General features: G+C 39.4%; 4 protein-coding genes and 1 long non-coding RNA gene across 5 annotated transcripts; 4 read left to right on the forward strand and 1 right to left on the reverse strand.

Moving 5' to 3' along the window:
* On the reverse strand, positions 388 to 3,034 carry LOC109720297 (sugar carrier protein C-like). The gene is made up of 4 exons (XM_020247319.1): positions 2,869 to 3,034; positions 2,443 to 2,765; positions 1,490 to 2,119; positions 388 to 1,136 (listed from the first exon to the last, which is right to left on the reverse strand). Exons 1-4 carry the CDS (start codon positions 2,999 to 3,001, stop codon positions 678 to 680), a joined length of 1,545 nt encoding a protein of 514 aa, XP_020102908.1. The 5' UTR covers positions 3,002 to 3,034; the 3' UTR covers positions 388 to 677.
* Positions 1,036 to 2,366, forward strand: LOC109720298. Its single transcript, XR_002218892.1, has 2 exons — positions 1,036 to 1,169; positions 1,523 to 2,366. It is a non-coding gene; the product is annotated as an uncharacterized LOC109720298 (long non-coding RNA).
* LOC109720780 (probable galacturonosyltransferase 10) lies at positions 11,932 to 14,949 on the forward strand. The gene is made up of 2 exons (XM_020248092.1): positions 11,932 to 12,220; positions 13,051 to 14,949. Exons 1-2 carry the CDS (start codon positions 12,065 to 12,067, stop codon positions 14,494 to 14,496), a joined length of 1,602 nt encoding a protein of 533 aa, XP_020103681.1. The 5' UTR covers positions 11,932 to 12,064; the 3' UTR covers positions 14,497 to 14,949.
* LOC109720781 (protein TIC 20-I, chloroplastic) lies at positions 15,610 to 17,591 on the forward strand. Its single transcript, XM_020248093.1, has 3 exons — positions 15,610 to 15,771; positions 15,859 to 16,047; positions 16,703 to 17,591. Exons 2-3 carry the CDS (start codon positions 15,873 to 15,875, stop codon positions 17,350 to 17,352), a joined length of 825 nt encoding a protein of 274 aa, XP_020103682.1. The 5' UTR covers positions 15,610 to 15,771; positions 15,859 to 15,872; the 3' UTR covers positions 17,353 to 17,591.
* On the forward strand, positions 18,099 to 21,619 carry LOC109720782. Its single transcript, XM_020248094.1, has 4 exons — positions 18,099 to 18,346; positions 19,525 to 19,595; positions 20,561 to 20,656; positions 21,305 to 21,619. Exons 1-4 carry the CDS (start codon positions 18,235 to 18,237, stop codon positions 21,326 to 21,328), a joined length of 303 nt encoding a protein of 100 aa, XP_020103683.1. The 5' UTR covers positions 18,099 to 18,234; the 3' UTR covers positions 21,329 to 21,619.

A 23,473-nucleotide genomic window follows, 5' to 3' on the forward strand; every position in this document is an offset into this window, starting at 1 on the left:
TAATTGTTCCGATTAGTTAATTTTTTGTTCTGTGATTCGTTCTCTCCAGGCGGCATTTGCCGAAAGAACATTCATAATCTTTTGAGGTGCGAACGGTACTTGATCAATAAGACTGATACGAACAAGATTCTATTTGGACAGACATCCAACTGTTTTTTTTTTCCTCTTCGTTACTTTTATACCCTCCAGATCAACCCGGCCAGGTGTACGTACGTGTAGTTGATACGGCGATCGGAGGCCCGTCGACAGCTGCAATTGTATAATCTCAGTACATGATGAATGCCCGGAGCACCCACACGATGCAGGTTGGCCGATACATTAGATGGGGCAAACGAGAGGATAATCACAGAACAAATAACTGAGGTTCGGCAATAAAAAAGAAAACCATTGATGGAACAGAAGCAATCAGTTCATTTTTATTTCCAATGATCAGAAGAATACAAAATTTGTGCCCCCCTCCCTCCTCGTGTATAGAACAGATATTGGTGGATCTTTCAATATGCGTTTATGTCTCAAAGTCTCAAAAGCTGTGACAATAAAATGGCAAATCTACCGTGTACCGCACTACGCCGATGAAACCAGAAGATCAGGCACAAAAGAGTCGGCCCTCGTAGAGCTACCAAACATCCACCAGTTTGACAAGTCGATACCATTCGATTGTTTATCTTGAATTTGAATCACACGCCAGCCGCCTTCGAATTACTCCCAACGTGGACATCTTCGATGCTGATGAATTTGCCCCAGAACCAGTGCTTCTTCCACACAAGTATCATCTCTTCGATGGGCACATTCTTTGTCTCCGGTAAGAATAAGGCTACAAAAGTGGTCATGATCAGCATCCACCCGCCGAAGAAATAGAAGAGTCCGAACTTCATGCGGCACAGCAAGGTGAGGAAGGCCTGGCCGATAATGAAGGTGAAGAACATGTTCACGGACACATTGATGCTCTGTCCGGCAGACCGGATTTCCAGAGGGAAGATCTCACTGGGAACTAACCAGCCAAGCGGTCCCCACGACCACGCGAAGCCAGCCACGTACGCGCAGATGAAGAGCACTATGCAGCCCGCGTATCCCTTGGATAGAGTGGCCACCCCACTTGTCCCAAATTTTACGCCAATCAAAGTGCCCACAATGATCTGCACGGCAAGAGTTTTTGGTTCTATCGATAAGTATAAACTGTTATTTCATATGCTATCTGCTCTTTTACCTTGCGAGCAAGCAGGACTAGTGCAAATTTTATGCGATATTGGGAGCTGATTGTTGCTGTTATTGAAAATCCTAAGTTTAACTATTATTAAATGATTTAACTTAGTTTAAGAATTATTAACTCTCTAAATATTTTAAAAGAGTCATCTACTAGGATGCCAAAGTGCATGCTCACAATATAAACAACAGTGTACGCTGCTCACAATTTAAACAACAGTGGGTGCAACAACTAATATAATTACCGATTTAACTAGCTAATTAATTTTTGGTGGTAAGATCGTACCTGACAAATCAGCATTTGCGTGCCGCCTTGCAGGAAAAGCACTCTGCGACCTGCCTTATCAACAGTAGCAATAGAGACAAATGTGGCAAACATGTTGACGAGGCCGGTGATAACAGCGGACATTAGAGACGCATCATCGCCGAAACCGATGGTCTTGAAGAGAACCGGTGCGTAAAACATGATAACATTAATGCCTGTGAGCTGCTGGAAGAAAGGAATGAGGATGGCCATGGTAAGTTGCGGCCTATACTTCTTTTCTAGTATATTCCTCCATGGATGCTTGATTCCTTTGGATTCCTCACTGGCGGCCACGAGATCATCATACTCATCTTGAACATCTTTAGTGCCGCGGATCTTCAAAAGCATTTCTTTAGCTTTTTCTGTGTGCCCTCGCTCAATGAGGGAGTTTGGGGTGTCGGGGAGGAGAAGGGAGCCGAGGGTGATGATGGCAGCAGGGACTGCAGCAAGTCCCAAACTAACACGCCAACCCCAGTTGCCAGCAATCTTCGCGGTGCCGTAGTTGATGAGGTTGGCAGCTAGTATTCCAATTGTGATCATGAGTTGAAATCCAATGTTAAGCATACCACGGAGTTTGGGCGGTGCCATCTCTGAGAGGTACACGGGCACAGACTGATACCGAAGCAAAGAATATAATGACGACTTGGTCAATACTCAGACTACACGTACTTCATATAATTATGTAAAACTATGAGTGAAATTAAGTACTAGTGTAGATTCTGCGTCTTTATTCACATCTTTTGATTATGATGATGATTAGTGGCGGTATCGTTTCACTTTCATGTTGTTAAACTTTATTGCTAACATTGAATGTACGTAGAGAAAGCAAAATTAATAACACCATTATGCATGTAGCAAATGGCGGTGATTCCGTATGAACTGTCCGAAAGCTTCGTGTACTAGCGATGTTACTATGAAACTACTGTTGTGCTCACCTGATTGGCAAAACCCACACCGACACCGAGAAGGATGCGGCCGAGGATGAGCGTGAACACATTCTCTGCTGCACCATTAATGGCAGCACCGATAAGAAAGGTGACGCCGCCGCTAAACATGGACCACTTCCTTCCGAACACTCTGGTCACCATTGATGCAAAGAATGATGCAATCAGGGCAGCTAAGTAGAGAGAAGATGTGAAGAGAGTCAGGAGCTGGCTGTCAAATTTGCAGTACTGATTGATGCCCGTATCCTGCTTCTCCTTACGATACACGGAGGGAAAGAACTTCAACAAGAAGGAATCCATTGACGTCACTCCGCCTTTTGCATTGAAAATTAATACAGAATTTGCCATCAGAGATTCAACATGAAATTCTGAAATCAAAGCAAATGGAAAAGATTTAGTCAAATTTTAAAGCTTTACCTGAAATACCGATATCATAGCCGAAGATGAGACCGCCGGAGGATGCCACGAGGCATGCAAGGAAGACAAAGAGGGTCATTTTCCCAGGGTAATCTTTCCCTCCAACACTGCTCACGACTCCTCCGCCCGCCATTGGATCAGATGTCGAAATTCCTCTTCTATTCAAAGAGGGCAGGGAAGAAGCAGAAATGGAGAGGAGAGGATTTTGATTTTCTTCTGTCCAATGCTTATGGGGAACAGGATGTATATGTGGGTGTACATATATATAAAGAAGACGCGGTGAATTTGTGATAGCTGGCCAAATTATCCATCAACGGATATGATGACCAGGGAAAAGCTACCATAATCTAATTTTGTTCTCGGCGGAATGAGGAGTACAGTTGAATGCCATATTTGGAAAGATACCTCAGGTGCATTTGGTTATTTTTGGCGCAACATTTTTCTCCTGTCTTGTGGCGCTACAACCTCTTTATCCAAGATCATCCTTATATCTCAAAACAGTTATTAGGTACGGTTCCTAATTTGGACCTTTGTTAGACTCCCTCTAATAATAGATGTAGTAGACAGAACATGCTTCCCTATTTATATATGTAGTTTCCCCCTAATTACACATGTTCAGAACATAGAAATCCTTTCATTTTTCGGTTCTTGTAAAATCCTCATTATATTCCTGTTATGGTTGCTGGGTACCTTCCTTGCTCTAGTAATCAGAGCAGCTGTAGCACGATTTAGCGACTACCACATTATAAGATATCAAAATTCCTTATACAGCTAAAAAGTATAACATTTGATGCCTTTCAAGTTATTCAACGCAGCATTGTTATCTCCTTCCTTTTGTATCCAGGAAATCTGCGGCCACTGGATACTCTTGATAGACATCTAAATCAAATTTAAGTGCAGAATGCTTTCCATAAGCTCTGCATGCTAGCAGATGCTTCAGGAAGAAATGGGAACAAGTTCCAGAAACCTTGATTTCCTATTCCTGTACTTTTGTCCCGTTAATACATCCCCAAGTAAAATTCTACAAAAGAAGCCGAATGCTTTCTTCTGTAGCACAGTGCCTTGCGTCTTTGGAGATGAGACTCCAATCTTCAGCGGATGCCTCAATACTTGAGAAGGCATGGGCCGCATGGCAATGAATATAGTCTCTCCTTCGTGAACGTAACAGATTTTAGCAGTGCCGTTTAGATGCTTCCCTTTATAATGAGATATCAATTTGCGCATCGTGAGTTGGGTAAGACACAGAACGAGCCTGTCCATTTGTAAAGCTTACTAATCAATATGCCGATATTTACTTGTCATACATAGTTCACATTTAATCGCCATTCAAATCACGTGCCATAACACTCGTGATTCCTCCCGCTTGCAGATATTCTTCAATTACAAATTCCCTAATTCCTCTTAGCTTCTCCTGCTTGTCGTTAACGGAATAATGAAAACGAGAAAATTGGCCCCCTGACTCAAAATTCGATAGATAGAGTATCTTCGAAGAACTACAATAGAAAATGGTAGCCACAAAAGCTATCATTTTCTTCACAGATGGAGGCACCGGCTGCCAGTTTCCTCATAAATTGACTACCGCTGCTTCCTTTTTTTTTTTTAATTTATTTTCGGGGAGAAGAAAGGACGGAAGTGAATAAACGAGAACAGTTGGGGACAAAGAGTAGCAGTAATTTGGTATGTGTACCATACCAACGGAACAACTTGTTTAATGCATCACACAAGAGTTTACATATGATATGAACAAAAACGTCAGATGGAGGAAGAGGAGGAATAAGCAACTCACAAAACAGACAGCTAATAAAGTTTCGGCTCTACTGTGGTGGCATGGCGTGAGATAGGAAGGAGCTCATCTTCTGCAGCTGCCCAAACGCCGGTCCTGGGGAGCGGCCGAACTCGCACCAGCTTTGCCTTTCAAATTTAGGGCTCCTTTTATTTTTAAGGACCAACTAATAATAATTATTTCAAAAATCTTTTCATGCTAGGATCTCTAGCATTGCAACTTGGTTAATATGGTCTCAGCCAGGGTAGCTGCATTTAGGGAGCGGAAAATTTGATTCTAATAAGAGAATATCGAAATTGCTAGAAAAAATTGGTGCGTTCAAAGTGCTATAATGTTATGTTTTAATTTCCAACTTCTATGTGGCAGGCGCAGCTCTCTACTTTGAAGTTATCCATCCTCGAGAAATGGATGGGAGGGATGGATGAGAAAGCGAAAATTAGAACACCAACCTTGCTTCAAAATCTCGATGAAAAAGAAAAGTTTCATCCAGGTCGATCGCATCAACAAAAACACAACAACGCTTAGGACGGCACTTATCATCTCAGACGTGTCCCATCACGATTAAAACAAATCCGCTTTGGCCCAACGGAAAACATCCACAAACACACCATTATTCTCCACTAGAAAAACTGTAGCCAAGCATTGTATTTTCTCTTAATTGTTAATTGTCACTTTAACTTTAAACCAGCTACAAGAATTACTACATGTATATACTACTAGTGATAAAAGAGCAATCATATCAATACTAGAAGTAAGGCCTCTCTCTGCTGTTTACCAACCTTTCCTTTTACCGCAAACAAATGGAAACCTAGTTTATGTAAAACACCAGTCACGGCTCATCACATTCTTGATCCAATATCATGATTGCAACAAGTTTGTTTCTGTATATAAACAATATTCCTATTGGTTTCTCAATAAGAAAGAAAAGAAAAATTATGCTCTTCTTTCCAAAAGTCATGTGAAGAACCAACAACCAATCTACTAGAGTTTCTACTGTCTGGAAATGGAGTCAAGATTCTGACAAATTAAGATCAACCCCAACACCTCTAAACAGAGAAAGTTAAGACAATGAACGGTTTGTAAGGATACAAACAACGTGATAAGGAGTTTCCAACCCAAAATGAGGAGCCACTTGACCAACATGTGGCTATCAGTGCACCACAGAAGTCTTGACGCATATCGAGTTTTACCTGTCGGTATCCACAAACCTCAACCAGTAGCCACCTACTTGCTTTCCTATCAACATGCCTTCGTTTTCAAACAGCCTGCCTATTCTTTCCTTTGATTTCTTTATCCCATCTCATACTCCTAAGGGAAAGTCTGATTCTCCTCAAGCCCAAAAAACACAGACCTCAGAGCTCTTTTGGTAAATAGCCTCTGGCATTGTGATAACTGTGAGCCATGATGGAGGGAAAGGCAGTGGATAGGAGAGGCAGATATGCTGCAGATGATGCAGCAAGATGCAGTACGCCTTGCCGGCAAGGCTCTCATCCATTATGATGTCACCGAGTCCACGGAGATTACTCGCTACGTCAAGAAGGTATTCTTCATATACACGGTCGCCATTCTTTTCACCAAAGGAAAAACACATTAGATCTGATCATATACAGAAAATATTATAACTGCATCGGATCAATTTGTTTACAGAAAAGAAAATTGCATGAGATCAATTGGACTTCATGCATGAATATCATCATTCATCATTTTCTAATATGTTCAACATAAATGACGCAAGACTTCGACAGGATACATGGGCCAGGATGGTAATGCATAAAGGGAACAAACATTGGCTCCTTCGTGACACAGTGCTGCGGCTGTTTCATATACTTCAGCATAGGCAGCCTTGCCATCTTGCTCTTTCGGGGTGCTGCAGCTCCTGAAGGGGACATAGAGTGCCTCATCTCCATGTAGGCATGAACATTTCCTTTTTTTTTAACTAATGAGAATCCTGTTCATATATGTCGTTTTGTTTGTATGCAATGGAAGACGGTAAAAGGATTATTCAAGCTTTCCGTTCCCTCAAATGTTGTCTCTCTTTAGATGTGCACCATTTTCTAAACATTCAGCTACACATATGATAACAGCATAGATGAATAAGAAAAGAAAAAAGGGGACAAAAAAAAGGGTCCTGGCTAAGAGAAAAGATCAAAAGAGCAAATTAGTGCTGCATAGTATGGAAGAAAATAAAGGTGTTCAAACATGAGCCATTCTTCTACTGGCAACACATATTTCAGCTTGTGAACTTGCGCTCGGGTCGCAATTTGCATTTCAATGATGTAAAAATAAAGATATAAAAAAAGTAATTTGCACCAAAGGGCAATATCTAGAAAAGATTAAGTGAATATTACACTTCAAAGCATATCCCGTACACTAACAAGGTATGAGTTCCACTATCAGCAAATAACCGTTAGCTCGAGCAGCATGATAAGGCAACACACAAGATCCTTGATTTACTATCTAAATGGTAAATGTCCATGTATTCAGATGTTCTAAAAAAAGAATTTAGAAAAATTTTGAAGCACCGAAACCACACAAGAATACTGTACCAAAATGAATATGTAAGTTCCTGAAGAAAAAAAACACGGGCATAAATATCGAACTATAAAAACATATAATTCTGTGTCGAATTAATCCTTCTCTCCAAATAAATGCGCAAAACAGAAGTTCAGTATTTAAAAAAATTTAGTGCTGTTATTTAACTCCAATCTCACCTGATAAGAGACCAAGCTGATAGACAACACACAATTTCTGAGCTTCTCAGCCTCCAAGCCCATCATCCATATTAGGCTGGAGGATAGTCAAAGCTCAGATTCCGAGTAGTCGGTAAGAGGAGTATTAGCGTAAGGTATTGTAGAAACTGTATCAGCTAGACGCCACTAAAGAATTATCAGTAAGCAAAAGTATCAAAACATTTACGAAGTTTAATGATGTTATAAACTGCTTTCCAGCAATACAATTCAATCAAGTTTAAAACGGTTAATGAAATGGGCGACCAAATTCGAATGCCTCAGAAGTATCTGTTGATGTCATGTTTAGTGTTGCTTCCCCAAGTAGGTTCTCCCTGCAAGCAGGGACTTGTTTCCACAGCACATCCATTTTGCAGACAAATCATCATTGGCACTGGCATAACAGCTCCACGTTTGTTAAATATTTCGTCCCCATTGTGAACTATTAACAAAATAATAATAATAATAATAATAATAATAATAATAATAATAACAGTAATAATTCTCAGTCCATCTTATGATTCCTTGACATGAATTTTCTAAAGCAGAACTGAGAAATATAAAGCTGTTCAGTTACAACAAAAGCGATGAATCAGAAATTGCTCCAATAACCGTGAGCAGCAACTTAAGAGAATTCTATTCATAATAGAAAGCAAAAAGATTGTGCAGATGCCCTCAGACAAGTCCCAAAATAGCATTTGAATGTAGAAACTCCAAGCAGGTTCTCCCTGTAGCACAGGGACTTGGAGCTCCCTACACCTCAATTGGTTGGACTGGTCATCACCGACGAACAAAGCAGTTTTTACTCCCATTTCATAATTCTAGATATTAAAATTCTGCATTAAATTAAGTAAGTTGATGTAATTTAAGTAGTGAAGTAAAAAACATATCGAGGCTCAGTAATTATCAGCTTTATCAATCATGAATTATCAGAAGCAGAACTGGCATTTGAAGCTGTTTAATTTTCCTCACAGCCCTCCTTTGGAAGTCTCATAAAAAGCATCCCAGAATTAACCATTCAAAATAAGAATATAAAAACACGAAAAATATAAAAGAAGTGATTGAAGGATAGCATCAGAGGCTCACAGATCAGTTCGTGAGGCGGCGCAAAAAAAAGGAAAAAAAAAAAAACAGATAAATCAGCTTACATCGAATAAAGCTCAATACTTTTAGCGAAAAGTTTAGAGGCGGCACGAAAAGCTCACGAACAGAAAACAAAAATAGAGAATAAAACGATGAAAAGAGGCATAAAATATAGCCGTAACATTGACACAGATCAGTCACTCGAGAGAGAGTCGTGACCTGCAACACAGAACGGCGAATCAATGTCGCACGGGCATTGGGGCTTCCTTCCTCAGCGGATACCTCCGAAGTGCCCGGGGTAGGCTCCGTGCATCGCTCCTCTCCGTTATCAAATAATTTAAACGAATATATACTACATTAATCCGATGTGAAAAAACCAAATGAAGGATCAAACATCTTCCCCAGTAACAAGAGAGAATCAGATGCAAAAAAATCGAGTGAAAATAAATGGGAAACAACTCTATAAAATAAGGCAGTAGGAGAAAAGCAAAAACAACACACAACAAAGAATTAACCCGTCAGTGATCAGAGCAACGCGGAAGCAGATTCCGGGCATCGGAGGGGACGCAGGAAGAACAGAGAATTACTACATCGCTCGATTGGATTCGAAGCCGGCGCCGCCGCTTAACTGAAGAATGGTGGGGGCTTGGGAGGGCCCAACACTTGCTTTTATAGGACTAGAGAAGTCACCAACAGCTGCCATAAACCCTAACTTCCGGAAGATCTGGCTCAATCGAACCGCTTACGGGTCAAGACGGGAGGGCCCCGCGAATCGGACCAAATCTTGGGCACTGAAAAACTGTTCAGCAAAATCACAACCACTGATCAGATCAATCAAAATAATAATAATTATTATTATTTTGTTATTATAATTATTGGGAAAAACTGCGATAAAAAATTCAATTGTGATTAAAATCCAACTAATTTTAATAATTATTATTTTATTATTATAATTGTTGGAAAAAATCGCAATGAAAAATTCAATTCAATTGTGATTAAAATCTAACTAGTTTTATGATAAAAATAAATAAATCAAATCAACTTACAGATAAATACAAAAATCCTAATAAATATTTGATATTATCCGAAAACATGCGGATCATTGCTCTCAGGCGTATTTCCGTATATACGTGCAGGATTAACTGGAAATAACATCCCAATGTACGACTGGAATTTCTCCCCCTGCGAGCACGACCGTGAATAAGAGAAATATTCAAAAATGAAAGATAAAAGAATAAATGGCCAATAATCTAATATCTTTTCTATCTACTCTTTCTGAACTGAGGAGGAAAAGAGAAAAAAGATTTCATACTCTTTTTCGAGAAAAAGATGTATCCCGCATAGCATAACGAAACGGAATTCCATTTTGCACAAAAAACAAAACGGCAGAATATCCATTAATTTCTTACTTACTAAGAAAGAAAAAAGAATAAAATAATAAATAAAATAATAAAATTAACAAATAAAAATTATGATAAGAATAAATTTTAAAATTTTAAGTTTTTCGCTAACAATAATAATAATTGCTGTAGATGTTGCCCACCACCATCCGTGGACCGCTCCAGTCTCTTTGCCGTTCCATAAATTTCCTTCTTCCCAGTAATTACTGGGCTAGCTGGGCAGTAACTCCTGTTTTTTCTTAATCACCGACTTAAAGTTGGGGTTCAAATCTTCTGCTCGCTCATTTCGTGAGTTGAGAGCCTTTGCATTCGACTTTTTTTGGTATTAAAATTATTAAGAATTTATATATGAATAATTTCACATCATATAATTAATAAATAATTAAGAATTAACATGGATTAGTGAGTCTAGACCTAATAGATTTGAACTGTTAATGGATGAAAATGGTCAAAAAATTTATAAATAGTATAAATATATGTTATATATTTATAGATTTGTCTTGGTTTGGACAAGATCCGAGCTTCTTAGTAGGTAGTATATGATTTTATCGCCCCAGCTACTTACCTAAATGATATTGTATTATTAATATTTTGAGACATGTAAAATAAAAAATTTTAATTGGTTTAGATATTCACTTTAAAATTTTTTTGTATATTCATCGCTGTCAACAAAGGTAAGTTTTTTAAAAGACTTAAGTATATTTTTCTGTATTATTTTTTAGAATTATTTATATTTATTATATATATTTTTTTGACAATGTATATAATTAAACTATAAGTTTTTCTCCAACTTTTATACTGTATGCAAAAATTATTTTCATTAACATTAAAAAAAAATGTAAAAAAATAATATAAGAGAAGGCTATTTTCTTTCCTATTAATTTTTTTCTTAAAATTGAATTAAATACAAGTAAATTGTACTACCAGTTCTCAAATTTATGAATTAAATACAAGTAAATTGTATTACCGGTCCTTGAACGGATGAGTCTAATTTTATTTGTGCCGTCGAATTTTTTATTTTGACATTTAAGAACTTGAACTTTTAAAAAATATTGATCTAAATTTTAATACCGTATTAAATGATGAATTTAGAAAAGATTTAATGAATTTGAGCACGGAACTTCAAATTTTTTTTTCTTTATACCAAAAAAAAAAAAAAAAAAAAAAAAAAACGAAAGTCTGCGTGAGATCTACAGCCGGCCACCGCCGGGGTAGAACAGATAATTGAAATGAAATTAACCCTATATATAACATATTGTTATTATCATTTTAGGACTTAAAACCGGAAATTCAGTGGCACTTCTTCCCGGGAGGACTGTACCCGGATAAAATAGTTGGCAAAAGGAGAGGACGTCGGTGGCGCTCTCTCTCTCTCTCTCTCTCTCTCTCTCTCTCTCTCCCTCGCACACAGACGGACTATTTGACGGGAAGAAAAAGAAGAGAACTGCCATTCCAATTCCGATTCCACAGTGCATAGGCCATAGTGGCTTAGAGAGAGGGGGCCTGGGCCCAAAACCCTAACTCTAATTTGGGGCGTCTCTTTCTTCTGCTAGAGTTGCCGGCTTGGATGGGGCGGGCGTAGCATCGGGATCACATCAGCTATACATAACATACATACATACATACATATATATAGAAACAAATATATATAGATATATATATGCTGGGCTCTGAGGGGCGGATGCGGCGCTATTCAACCGTCCTCCTGCTGCTGCTCAGCCGCGACAACCACCCGAGATCCGCGCCGCCCGTCCATCAGGTTCAGGTTCCGATCCCCTCTCCTCTCCATTTCTTCTACTGCAGTAACCCTGTTTCGCGGAGGATTTGACTTCTTCTGCTCGATGTTTGACCTTCTCGATCCATCCATGCGCTCAAGTTCGCCATCTTTCTTTCTCTCTTTCCTTTTCTTTTCCATCGCGCTGAGGACTCAAATAGATCAAACCAGCGAGCAGTTCAATTCAATTCAATTCGTTGTCGTCTTGAAACGAACCGAGCATAATCAAAATCATCTAAACTGGGAGGAGGAAACTAACCCCTTTCCGACCTTCATTCGTGTGCTACTGCCGTGATAGATAGAGCTTTTCTTTTTTGCGGCGGGTGAGGACAATTTAGAGCAATACCTAATAACCCAGGAGATCCAGGCCCCACCTCCTCGGCCTCTTTGTATGTTGAGACGTTGAAATCCGCTTGTTATATTAGATTAGATGAGGTTTCCTACTCATCTGATGTGTTCTCTAGTTGGAGGCCGGTCCAATGTTGTGCCTTTTGTCAGATCTGTTATTAAGCTAGGTCCTCCATTTGCAGTCGTGCTAAATATGCGGAAGGATTCTTGGACATTCTTTAGGCTGCTGGGACGAAGGGAAGGAATTTTTTTATGCTCAGTTGTTGTTATGGTTTAATATGTGTTCAGTTATGTCATAGGCTGCAAGAGTATACTTATTACACCAGTAAATTTGGGCATGGTTGAATTTCTACCTTCATTCTCCTAATATTTATACTTTTAACTTAGGATATTGTCATACCTTATAGCTCGTATTTTCTTGCAAAATGTTTAAGTTTCCATTATTTATGCTGTTTGGTACAGAGGCTAGATGTGGTCCTAAGATCAACAATTTCTTTCACTAAAGCATGAGTTTTATGATCAGTTCTTATGTCACGAAGTTGCCATTTAAAAATATACAACTTTGTAAAATTCACATCTTTTTTACCTGCTACATTATTTACTTATTTGTTCTATCTTGTATGTAATTAGCCAGTTAGCCTTTGGTATCAAATATTGCTACGTACAATATTTAAGCTATGTAATTCCTAGCCTTCTGACAAGTTTTCTCAGAAATATAGTTTGTATAGTCACCATGACCTATAATATTCACATTCATAAACCAGAACAATTTATAACCTATGTATTCGTATGTTTTCGAACAAGACTGAGACTAGCAGAATCATTCAATGAGAGTGGATAAAACAGCAGAGCTTACTGTTTATTTGGCCCTGCTGTAGAGTGTACCTCACTTCTTCTTCCAGCTGTGGTAGAAGCTCCTCTGATTCTTTTGTTTGCCTAATGGTCTACTAGAGGATACTCTGTTGAAAGAATAAGCACAAGCAGGACAAAATAGGCCCTTAGTCTCAAAATTTTATTGCATCTTTGCTCACTCAAGTCTGACAATTTCATTTCTCAAATCTTGTGCAGAATTCTTATCATGCAAGCCTTGCAGAAGGTTTTAACATCACAGATGAAATGCTAAGCCCACGCTCATTCGCAAGACAGCTTGTAGACCAAATATCTCTAGCAAAAGCTTTTCTTGTGATCTCTAAAGAAAGCAACAACCTCCAATTTGCGGCTGAACTCAGCACGCAGATCCGCTATTCACAGGCTTTGCTATCCCGTGTCGCAGCCAGTGGAAGGGCAGTCGCATCAGAAGAATTTGAGAAAGCAATCCGCGACATGGCTGTTCTGCTGTTCCAGGCCCAACAGCTCCACTACGACAGTTCAACCACAATTGTGAAGATGAAAGTTCAAATTCAATCTCTGGAAGAGAAGGCAAAATTGGAGGCAGATAAAAGTACAAGATACGGGCAAATTGCTGCTGAAGAACTCCCAAAAGGCCTCTACTGTCTCGGTATCAGGTTAACAGTAGAATGGTTTAGAAATCCGCCTCATCACAGAAAAATGGTAGAAGCAAAGAGGACATCAGAAAGGCTAAGAGACAACAGTCTCTACCATTACTGTGTTTTCTCAGATAACATTGTCGCCGTGTCGGTTGTGGTGAACTCGACCACAATGAATTCAAAACGCCCTGATTTAATTGTGTTCCATCTAGTCACTGATGAGGTTAACTACATACCAATGAAGGCTTGGTTTTCTATGAACAGTTTCCATGGTGCAACTGTTGAGGTTCTGAAGGTAGAGGACTTCAGCTGGCTTAATGCGTCGTATGTCCCTGTTTTAAAGCAGCTTCAGAACACTGAGACCCAAAATTTCTATTTCTCTTCAAGCGGGAATGGCAAAATACCGATCAAATTCAGGAACCCGAAATACTTGTCTATGTTGAACCATCTAAGGTTCTACATACCTGAAGTGTACCCGGCACTGAATAGAGTGGTGTTTCTCGACGACGACGTTGTCGTTCAGAAGGATCTGAGCGAGTTATTTACAATCAATCTCAATGGGAATGTGATGGGTGCTGTAGAAACTTGCATGGAGACATTCCACAGGTTTCACAAATATCTGAATTACTCACATCCATTAATTCGTGTTCATTTCGATCCCGATGCTTGTGGCTGGGCTTTTGGGATGAATGTGATCGATCTCAAAGAATGGCAGAAAAAGAATGTGACCGGGATATACCACTACTGGCAAGAGCAAAATACGGACCATACACTTTGGAAGCTTGGGTCTCTACCGCCCGGGCTTTTGGCATTCTATGGTTTAGTTGAAACATTGGATCCTAAGTGGCATGTTCTGGGATTAGGGTACACAAATGTTGATCCATCTGTGATTAAGGAGGGAGCGGTTTTGCATTATAATGGAAATATGAAACCTTGGTTGAAGATTGGGATGGAAAAGTACAAAGGTTTGTGGGACAAGTATGTGGACTACTCGCATCCTTTATTGCAGAGATGCCTCTTGCACTAACTGATCTTGGTGATTTCCTCCTATATACCAGTCATTAGGATCCTTATATATGCTAAAGCTATGATGACATGTAGAATTCTTTGTCGAGGGGGATGGCGGATCAACATTCTTCTTCTTATTTTTTTCCTATTAAGTTCCTTACTTGTGGCTCTCTTCTTTCTTTCTTCATCTGCGCAAAAAACTATTAATTTGTCAAGGGGGTCAATTCCAGTCAGGTGAAACTTGATAGCTCCGGCTAATGCTGCGGATAATGATCCAGAGGCTCAGTTGCTTAGTCAACCAGGTGGACCTCAGGAAACAAGTTCCTACCTTCTTTTTTTTTTCTTTTTTTTTTTTTCATTCGAACCACATGTATCAGTACTCCATTTCACATTCGAATTATACAATTTTGTAGAAGTTGATGTAGAACCTTCTGCCATTTAAAGAATTTTCATCATTCTTCAGTTTATGAGATGATTTAACCTCCTCTTTTTTCTTTTTTCTTTCTTCTTTTTGGTCTTTGTAATGAGATGAATTTCTTCATTCTCCATGGACGTTATTATTTCCTTGAGAGAGAGTTTCTTTTATTCCGGCATGCTACTGCACATCACGTTGTTAGTGATTTATGAATAGCAAGGAGCATCCGTCATGTGGTGCGTAGAACATGCTGATTTTGCAACATGGGTGAGGCGGGGTCATGCGATGCGAGGATATAGTAGTGCAGAAGTAGTGCTTAGAACAAGCCTGTTCAATCGCCTGCAGATGGTCCTCTCTCGGGCAATAATGATATGGAGAAGAGCCTCCTTCTAGCAGATTATTGAAATTTACGGGTGCCTTGGATTCTACCGCTCAACTTTTACATAATAAATAATTTATTTAAGAGCCAACATATATCATCAAAAAAAAAAAAAAAAGAAGAAAAAAAGCAAAAAAAGAAAAGAAAAGAAAAAAGATTTGGTTCTGCAAAAGGTATCATCAAAAGAGAAGAGGCCCGGGTCCTTAAGATATAGGCCGGGTCGTGACGGGGACATCTACAAGGTTTGTAGAGGGCCATGCCTTCGGCCAGTACTTGGCCCGTGCCAAGGCCCAGCCCAGCTGGGTTAACATCCCCACCCACCCATGTAACCATGTTAGTATGTTACCCTATCCGGCTATCCCCTACATTAACCCACTCTTCCAGACTCTCTCTGTTCCTCTCTCCTGTCGGCTGCTCGCCAAACTAGTATGGCGCCGCCCTAGGGCTCGGCACCTCCTACACGCTTTCCCTTCCATCCCTCTCCCGTGCCGCCTCTTCAGGTCTTCGCCGTCTTCGCCCCCGCTTCGCCCCTTTTTATGAGAAAACAATGGCTCGACTTTGATGATTCTATAACACTCTACTTGTAGGTTCCGTGGACACGATGATTCTCAATGGATGCTCGATACCAAGTGGGAGCATTATCAGTAGACCATGGACTCCCAAAAAGGTGCACAGTTCTCTGAATTTCTTTTCTTATCAGCTGCAATATGGTGTTCCGGCCCGCGTAAATGTCTCGGCAGGACAGTCTCAAGAAACTGACATCTTGCCTTCGCGAGGTATGCTTATGACTAGCCTTGAGTGATCTTCCTTTCTGAGTTCTCTGGGCAAGTAAAATTCTTTGCATATGGAATTGAGCAAATTTATCGCCTTGATCACTAATGGAAGAATGCTAGAAAGATAAAACAGTTTTAGTGTTGCAGTACTCCTAACACTGAAAAGCAAGAGTTTTCTGATCCTGGAATCAGAAAGACCTAAGTGCTGTTTTCTTGTCATAATCTTCTGTGGCTTCTTACTGTGTACATGGAGTCTATATGGTGGAATTATGTGCTTCTTAAATCAGTCGGACTGTACTGTAATATAATTCAGTGCTGTTTGTTGTAAGTACCAGAACTCTGTATCTGTTGATTTTTAATATTTCTTTATCTATTGGGTTAGGAATTTTGAGCTTATTGGAAGCAGCCTAAAATTTATCCCATCTCCTGTTCCATCAAGACTTTTCCTTGTGAACTTGGGCAATTCGAGGATTCAGATGCCAACTACCTACCAAAAAAGTCATTGTTTCAAGTAGGTTTAGATTCTTTAGGGAAAGTTAAAAAGAAATTTACTAAGATGCGGGAAAGTCTCCGCCTTAATCGAACTCAAATCGTTAATTTGTTTTATATTGCAGAAGATAGTAGTTGTAGATGATTTAACTGTTGATTTCAAGTGCAGGATGGGGGACCAAACATCTAGCCAGCGTGTCTACTTTTCTGCTGAGAGGGGATCACCACAGCCTTAGACAAATGATACCAACTTTGCCCAAGAGCCGTGCTCGACCGCCTATAAGTAGAATGGTTCCTAGGGCATCGAAGGATGTCCCTTACAGCTTCCGGTACCCTCCAATGACGAAGAAGCCAAGGTGGTGGTGGAGGACCTTAGCCTGCATCCCTTACCTCATGCCCCTCCATGAAACGTGGATGTATGCAGAGACAGCATACCACCTTCACCCTTTCTTGGAGGATTTTGAGTTCCTTACCTATCCCTTCCTCGGCTTCATAGGCCGGCTCCCAAGCTGGTTCTTGATGGCCTACTTCTTTGCCGCCTACCTCGGTGTTGTGAGGAAGAAAGAGTGGCCCCATTTTTTTCGGTTTCATGTTGTGATGGGGATGCTGCTTGAGATCGCCCTTCAAGTTATAGGAACTGTGAGCCGCTGGATGCCGCTTGCCGTGTACTGGGGGAAGATTGGGATGCACTTTTGGACTGCCGTGGCGTTTGCTTATCTCTTCACGGTGCTCGAGTGCATGCGATGTGCACTTGGGGGCATGTATGCTGATATCCCTTTTGTCTGTGATGCGGCGTACATTCAGATTCCATATGACTAATAGTTATCTAATGATGTTCTGTAACTCAAAAAATAAATCCTCTTGTTAATTGGTTTTGTGTGTTTTGTCGATTGAGTTGTCTGTTAAACATGCTCACTGAGAACAGAGTTGCTTTTCCTTCGTGATTGTGGTCTGCCTAAAAGCCCTTATAAAGTGGACTGCGGCTTACTACTGGTGGGTGGTTTTATGCAGTTTGTTTGATTTCCTGCAGAAAAATTTTGGTTACATGTTTCTAGTCTTGTTGGTGGGTGTATGTGGATGTGAAGTTATTCGATTCTTAGTACGCCAGCTTGTGTAAGTGAAAATGCTGTCTTTTTGTGTGGTGCATTCCTCCTATCTTACGGATTAGAGATGAATATTCAGGTGCTGCTCTATTAGAGCCGAATATTTTGGTGTTCCATCTAGCGTAAGTTGACAGATTGGACCGTACGGGCCATCAAGCTCGAGTAGGATGTGTTTGGCTCGTGCGAGAGGGGAAAATGGGTTGTTTGTGGCTTACGAGTTACAATACAAAGAGATGCTGCTTGAGTAGAATTTCTCAGAAACAAAGACTAAATTAGAATTATTTCTTAAAAAGTTCAAAGTTTTTATGTTAATTTGCAAACGGAAGAGCGAAAGAAAGGAGAGTTTTATTTAAATTTATTTATTGAATTTGTTATCAAATTGCTGGCTAGCTGTGTGCCGAGCACGTTAGGTTGAGCCCGAAGGAGACCTAACCCACCAATCAACAAATTGGTTTCAATTTCATATTTGGTAGCAAACGAAACGAAGCCTCGCCGACTCCGAGCCGACCGATCTAGGGTAAATACCATTTCTGCTGCCGTCTGAGTCTGAGTGTGCCCCTTCGACTTTGTTCTTCTCGTATCTTCTGGTGGTGGTTGGATGGCGATGGCAGCTCGGACGGCGCTCGCTTCGGCTTCCGCCATCTCCCGATCCTTCCGCGCCGCTCCGGCCCCAAATCTCGTCCCCCGGCGTGGACTCGCCGGCGGCGGAGGTCTATCATCCGACCTCTCTCTCTCTCTCTTTTTCTCTCCCTTTGGTACTTGTTAGGTTTCTTTTTGCTGCGGAGGCGTTCGTTATGGTCTTATGCCTGTCGTGCTGCTCCCGGGATTTAGATTATTTTCCGCATTTCCAGTGTACTCTTTTGAGTTTCTTCTCTTAGAAAACTAGTTAGGAGTACGATTGGACCAGCAGCGTCTAAGATCTTATAGGCTTAATTTGCTTTAAGATTTCACGGGGCTCGACTTGGAACTTTTTTATGATGTCGTCTCCTCTGTGACATACACATTGGGCATTATCTGATTTCAATCATTCTCTCTCGAGATAGTGGAATGCCTGCGGGGAAGAAGTAGCAGCAGGAGGACGAGGAACTTGATGACCCTGATGTGCGAAGCGGCATCATTTTTTAGAAAATGTACCAAAAGAATGGAGATTTAAAAGATTATTAACCGTATCTAAGTTGGACCGAAACATTCTTTGATTAAATGATGTCGAAGATTTTAGTTTCCTTTCTTGACCTCTTTCTCTTTGTTTTTGTTAAAGCTTCACGAGATCTTTAAACTGAACTCGCGAGGGCCATCATCTTTTTTGGTCCTCCCCAATTGCGGATACAGAGTGCAGTGTAAATAAATTTTAAAGAACTGAGAACATACTAATAATCCTCAAGCTTCTTTTTTTCCTCTTCAAGTTTTTCTCTTTTTAGTTTATTCCCTGCCATCTACTGATGTAGCAGACTGTTTAAACAATATCATTAGTGGGTACTTTGGATCCGGTTTCTTTCTACGAGTAATTAGCAAAAACAAAATTCAGGACCGCAGATGACTTCTACGATAGAACTTATTCGCTATTCATTCCTAGTTTTCTACGTCCAACTGGATTCTTTGTTATATTCTATACCTGCACGATGAACCCATTTCTTGACTTAGCAATTTGTACGATTATGAAGTAATGGAATTATAGAGCTTTGATTTCATTAAATTGCACTTCAAATCTCGATTAGCAGTATTTTAGAAAACAAAGGATTAGCATTTGCTACGTATCCTTTGGATTTCTTCCCTCAACAGTTTGTACTATTCATTTTAATTTTTAATGTGGTTCCGAATTTAGAGATAGCCGATATCAACCTCCCTTTTACATTTGAATAATAATTTGTGCGTTCTTATTGTTTTGCAGATCATCATGGACCTCCAAGGGTTAATATTTGGGAAGACCCACTCAGTCCATCTAGATGGAAGGAAGAGCATGTGAGATATTTTCCTTTCTGCAAGTCTTTTGATAGCAGCTTTGTGAGTTGTTGTGCAAAATAGAGAGATCTCGGAAGCTTAGTGGCTATTTTTTCTGGTACCCAATGTATCTGCTGCGCCTATGCCCTTCAGCTGCAAATTAATTTTCCATTTACAATTCTATACGAGCTTCAGACTTGCACATAGCTTTAAATGCCGCTGATTTTTCACAAAGATGGCATGCTCATTCTTGTCTACTGTCACATGTACATTGTATGCAAAGTATGACAGATATAAGCTAAGATGATCTTTACTTTTTTCATTAAGAAAAGAAGAAATAATGAATCACTCGTGTTATGGAGCTAATTATATCACTTTCCTGCTTTTTTGGCTCTTCTCTGCTGACACAGTGAAGCCAATTGTAGGATGATTGCAGTGAAGTAGTACTGTTGTCATACATCTTCATCTCACGTCTATCTTAGAATTATTCTATTTGCCATATTAAATGTTGCTCTCCTTCAGAAACTGTTGGATTTTTATTTTTTATTTTTCTAATTTTTGTTTTTCTGAGGCTTCGTCTAAGCTTGAAGTAGTGCCTATTTGATGATAACTTAGTGCCGTGTAACTTCTTACCTTTGCAGAGGGGTAATAGTTTTGGACCATGTTTTGAAAAAAATTGGCTGTAAAAGAAGAAAATTATTGCTATGTTATTCTTTGTTCAACAAAAAGAAAACTTAGCAGCAGTCAAAAATGATTATCAGTTTACGCCCGCTGGTGGAGATCAATAACCTCTATTGTTTACTATGACTTGTTTGGTCTTCTTGTAAGCATTATTTTGACCTTTCATAGAGGTGGCTGTACTCCTGTATCTTTTGCTTTTGCATATCGTCTTTTATTTAATTTCTGTGGGGTTGGGGTCACAAACAGGGGAACTCCCTGTTGAGATGTAGTGGATGAAACTCACATGGCATTTGGACTTCCTGCAGTTTGTTCTTGCCAGTTTAGCTGGTTGGGGTTTGCTTGGTTACGGAGGATACAAGCTTTTTGGTGGAAAGAAGGAAAAGAAAGAAAAGAAGGAAGAGGTAACTTTGTTTCTCCTCGAGCTATAGAATTGAATTCTCCGGGTGTAGGTAATTCAACAGTTTTGTGTCTCAAAGTTAATGTGGGGTACTTATTGTGCTTTTGTCCTTCCAATGTTCGGATTGATTGGTCTCTTCCAGAACAGGAGTTTCAGTCTCTTAGCGAGATTATAAAGATAGTGATACATGCAAACAATACTTTTCTAATAATGTTCTACCTTTTCAAACAATATATTCCTGAAGTTCTATGGCTGCTAAGGAATCTATTCTATATCTACTATGTTACTTTAGAGTTATAGGGCAGAATCGGGTTTGAAAATATTGCGATAGGGTTGTTAGGGCCTCCCATGGTAATTCAATGGGAGCAAGATCTCCACAGTACCATAACATTCCTCACTAAATAAAACCCTTATGTCCTCCCCGTCCGAGTAGTATGGTGGCAATCTTTTACATGAGAAATACAAATGTAGAGCATTTCTAGAATGTTGCAAATCGGTGAAACAAACACCCCCATTTTAAGTATAAAAAAGCATTAATGAGCACATCTGAGAAGTACTTATCTGTGCTGCTTTTTTTTCTTCTTGTTTTTTGGGTTGCTGCTGTGTTGAATCTGGATGACATGTTAATACATTTTTTTTTTCTTTATTGCAGGGAGGAGCAGAACTGCCCCACTAGATCAGTTCAACTGTCCTGACTGTCTTCCTTTCGTAATGATTGTTTAGAAATAAAGCACTTAGAAGGTCATGATGGCATCTTGAAAGGTGACCTTGTTTTATGGTTTATCGAGTTTTGGGCAGTCAGACTTCACAACATGATCTTTTTTTGTGATTTATATGAGCAGTTTTGAACTCTGAACTCTTATGTATTTTCAAATTTGTTTACGAATTGATAAATTCACGATAGGCTTTCCTATGCTGTCACGCAGAAATAATATGCTGGCTTTCTTTTAACATTTTTATTCTATTACTTCTCAGCTCTCTCTCTCTCTCTCTCTCTCTCTCTCTCTCTCTCTCTCTCTATATATATATATATATATATATATATATATATGTATGTATGTATGTATGTATGTATGTAAATTGATTGGTGGTGTTCCTTGTAGGAGGATATATTCCATCTTTCCTGTTAGTGTTATTATGTGATCTGCTGTCAATCTTATATTTTTTGTGCTTGCTCATTTGTTGCTTTGTTGTTTTATTTGTTCCCTCAACACATCACTTTTATCCCAACTTAAAATGCTGCTATATAGGATGGCAAAAGTCTGAACTTGAGATAAGCTAGATAACGGTAGGCTACTCCAATGAAGCTAGTGAACAAAACAGTTTTTGTCTCTAGATGCATTCCTTCCTACTGATCGTCTCTTTAGCTAATATATGGAACAAAGGATAGATTCATCTGTACCATACTATCATCTTGTTTATACCAAAAATGGCATTACTATTGGCATTTGTGGGCTTTCACTGTAATATATGAAGATGAATAGAGCATGCCTAAGTTTGGCCAACTCTATATAATTGAAAAATAGGCAAAAATGTGTAAGCCTTCCATGTTGACACCTGCTGTGCATCTTCAACTATAAGCAAGTTCTTTTACTATTCTCTGTTCTCAACCTTGATAAAGTTCTGTGTTTTTAGCTGATGCTCTGCAACTATATCATTTTCTTTTTACCCTTTTGCTTGTACCAAATACTGGTTAATCTCATTAGAATGTTCCTGTTGATACTCTTCCTTATGTGCAAGTATCTTGTTCTTTTGTTTTTGGTATATTTTATTTTAATCTATCTGTTGCTGTAAAAGTAATCTGTATCGAGTTGCTAATCTAGGTCTGCATTTCTTGATTTAGCTTCTTAATCACATAATGGTCGATAAACCATGTATTTATATGCTCTCTTATGTTATGATATATGATCATCCAGGACTGCTTATCTTGAAGGCCGACTCTTGAGTGACGTGATTTCATACTTTTGTCTCATATTTGAGTTTTTATTTATTGGATCAGATTTTTGGTATGCAAAGATTGTGGGAAATATCCAACTGCATCTGTTAAGGATGATATATGAGAAACACTGCGTTGAGTTGGGGCACATGCTGATTGTCGCGGAAATCTAGGAGTAGCACCATTTTGGCACTCGTATTTGGTGAGACATGGATTTCCACATCTTAATGAAATATTGGCCAGATAGGTTAGCCCATAAGAGTTGGTTTAGGATAGGGTCATAGATTGATGGAGATAGTAGTGTTTATTAGGAACTAACTAGATAGATGAGAAAGAAATGTTGTGAATGCAGGTTACAAGCTTGGTTCACAGATTAAAATTGTAGGAATCTGGTGATTACTGCAGAGGGAAGGTGGGGTGTTACTTGTAAATTAGTAATAGAAAAGAGGCATGTAATGTGATCAGTGCTGAGGAGAAAGAAATTTGTTAAGTGCTTGTTCTGTTTAGTTTTATCAAGCCCGTGAAATACCTGTCACGTGTCTTGAGCCATGAGTCAAGATAAAGATGATCAACTTTGGTCCAGGTGCAACTTAGGATTAATGCATTATGGGTATACTCAATCAGGGGCGGAGGGAAGGGTCGGCATGGGTGGGCATGTGCCCACCCTGCTTTGGATGTAGTCCCATTAGCTAAGATAGAGAAATTAAAAGAAAATGGAAAGTGTTTTTTTTTTAAAAAAGATTGTGAATAGTTGGACAATTAACTCTTAGCCTCTTACATTATAAAGAGTTATTATTTACCACTAATGTAAGCAAGTTTTGTCCAATTTTTTAGTGCTAATATCCATGTTTAAATCATGTTTTAATAGCTATTTAGAATATAAAA

This window comes from Ananas comosus, linkage group 14 (genome assembly GCF_001540865.1).
Source record: "Ananas comosus cultivar F153 linkage group 14, ASM154086v1, whole genome shotgun sequence".
Taxonomy (NCBI): domain Eukaryota; kingdom Viridiplantae; phylum Streptophyta; class Magnoliopsida; order Poales; family Bromeliaceae; genus Ananas; species Ananas comosus.

Coding starts and splice junctions, on each gene's coding strand:
- LOC109720297 (XM_020247319.1), bottom strand. CDS start 3,001: ATGGCGGGCGGAGGAGTCGTGAGCAGTGTTGGAGGGAAAGATTACCCT. Junction 2,766..2,868: donor CTATGATATCGGTATTTCAG/GTAAAGCTTTAA, acceptor TCAATGCAAAAG/GCGGAGTGACGTCAATGGAT. Junction 1,137..1,489: donor CGCAAATGCTGATTTGTCAG/GTACGATCTTAC, acceptor CTTGCCGTGCAG/ATCATTGTGGGCACTTTGAT.
- LOC109720780 (XM_020248092.1), top strand. CDS start 12,065: ATGAGGTTTCCTACTCATCTGATGTGTTCTCTAGTTGGAGGCCGGTCC. Junction 12,221..13,050: donor TTAGGCTGCTGGGACGAAGG/GAAGGAATTTTT, acceptor AATCTTGTGCAG/AATTCTTATCATGCAAGCCT.
- LOC109720781 (XM_020248093.1), top strand. CDS start 15,873: ATGATTCTCAATGGATGCTCGATACCAAGTGGGAGCATTATCAGTAGA. Junction 16,048..16,702: donor TGACATCTTGCCTTCGCGAG/GTATGCTTATGA, acceptor TTTCAAGTGCAG/GATGGGGGACCAAACATCTA.
- LOC109720782 (XM_020248094.1), top strand. CDS start 18,235: ATGGCGATGGCAGCTCGGACGGCGCTCGCTTCGGCTTCCGCCATCTCC. Junction 18,347..19,524: donor TGGACTCGCCGGCGGCGGAG/GTCTATCATCCG, acceptor ATTGTTTTGCAG/ATCATCATGGACCTCCAAGG. Junction 20,657..21,304: donor AGAAAGAAAAGAAGGAAGAG/GTAACTTTGTTT, acceptor TCTTTATTGCAG/GGAGGAGCAGAACTGCCCCA.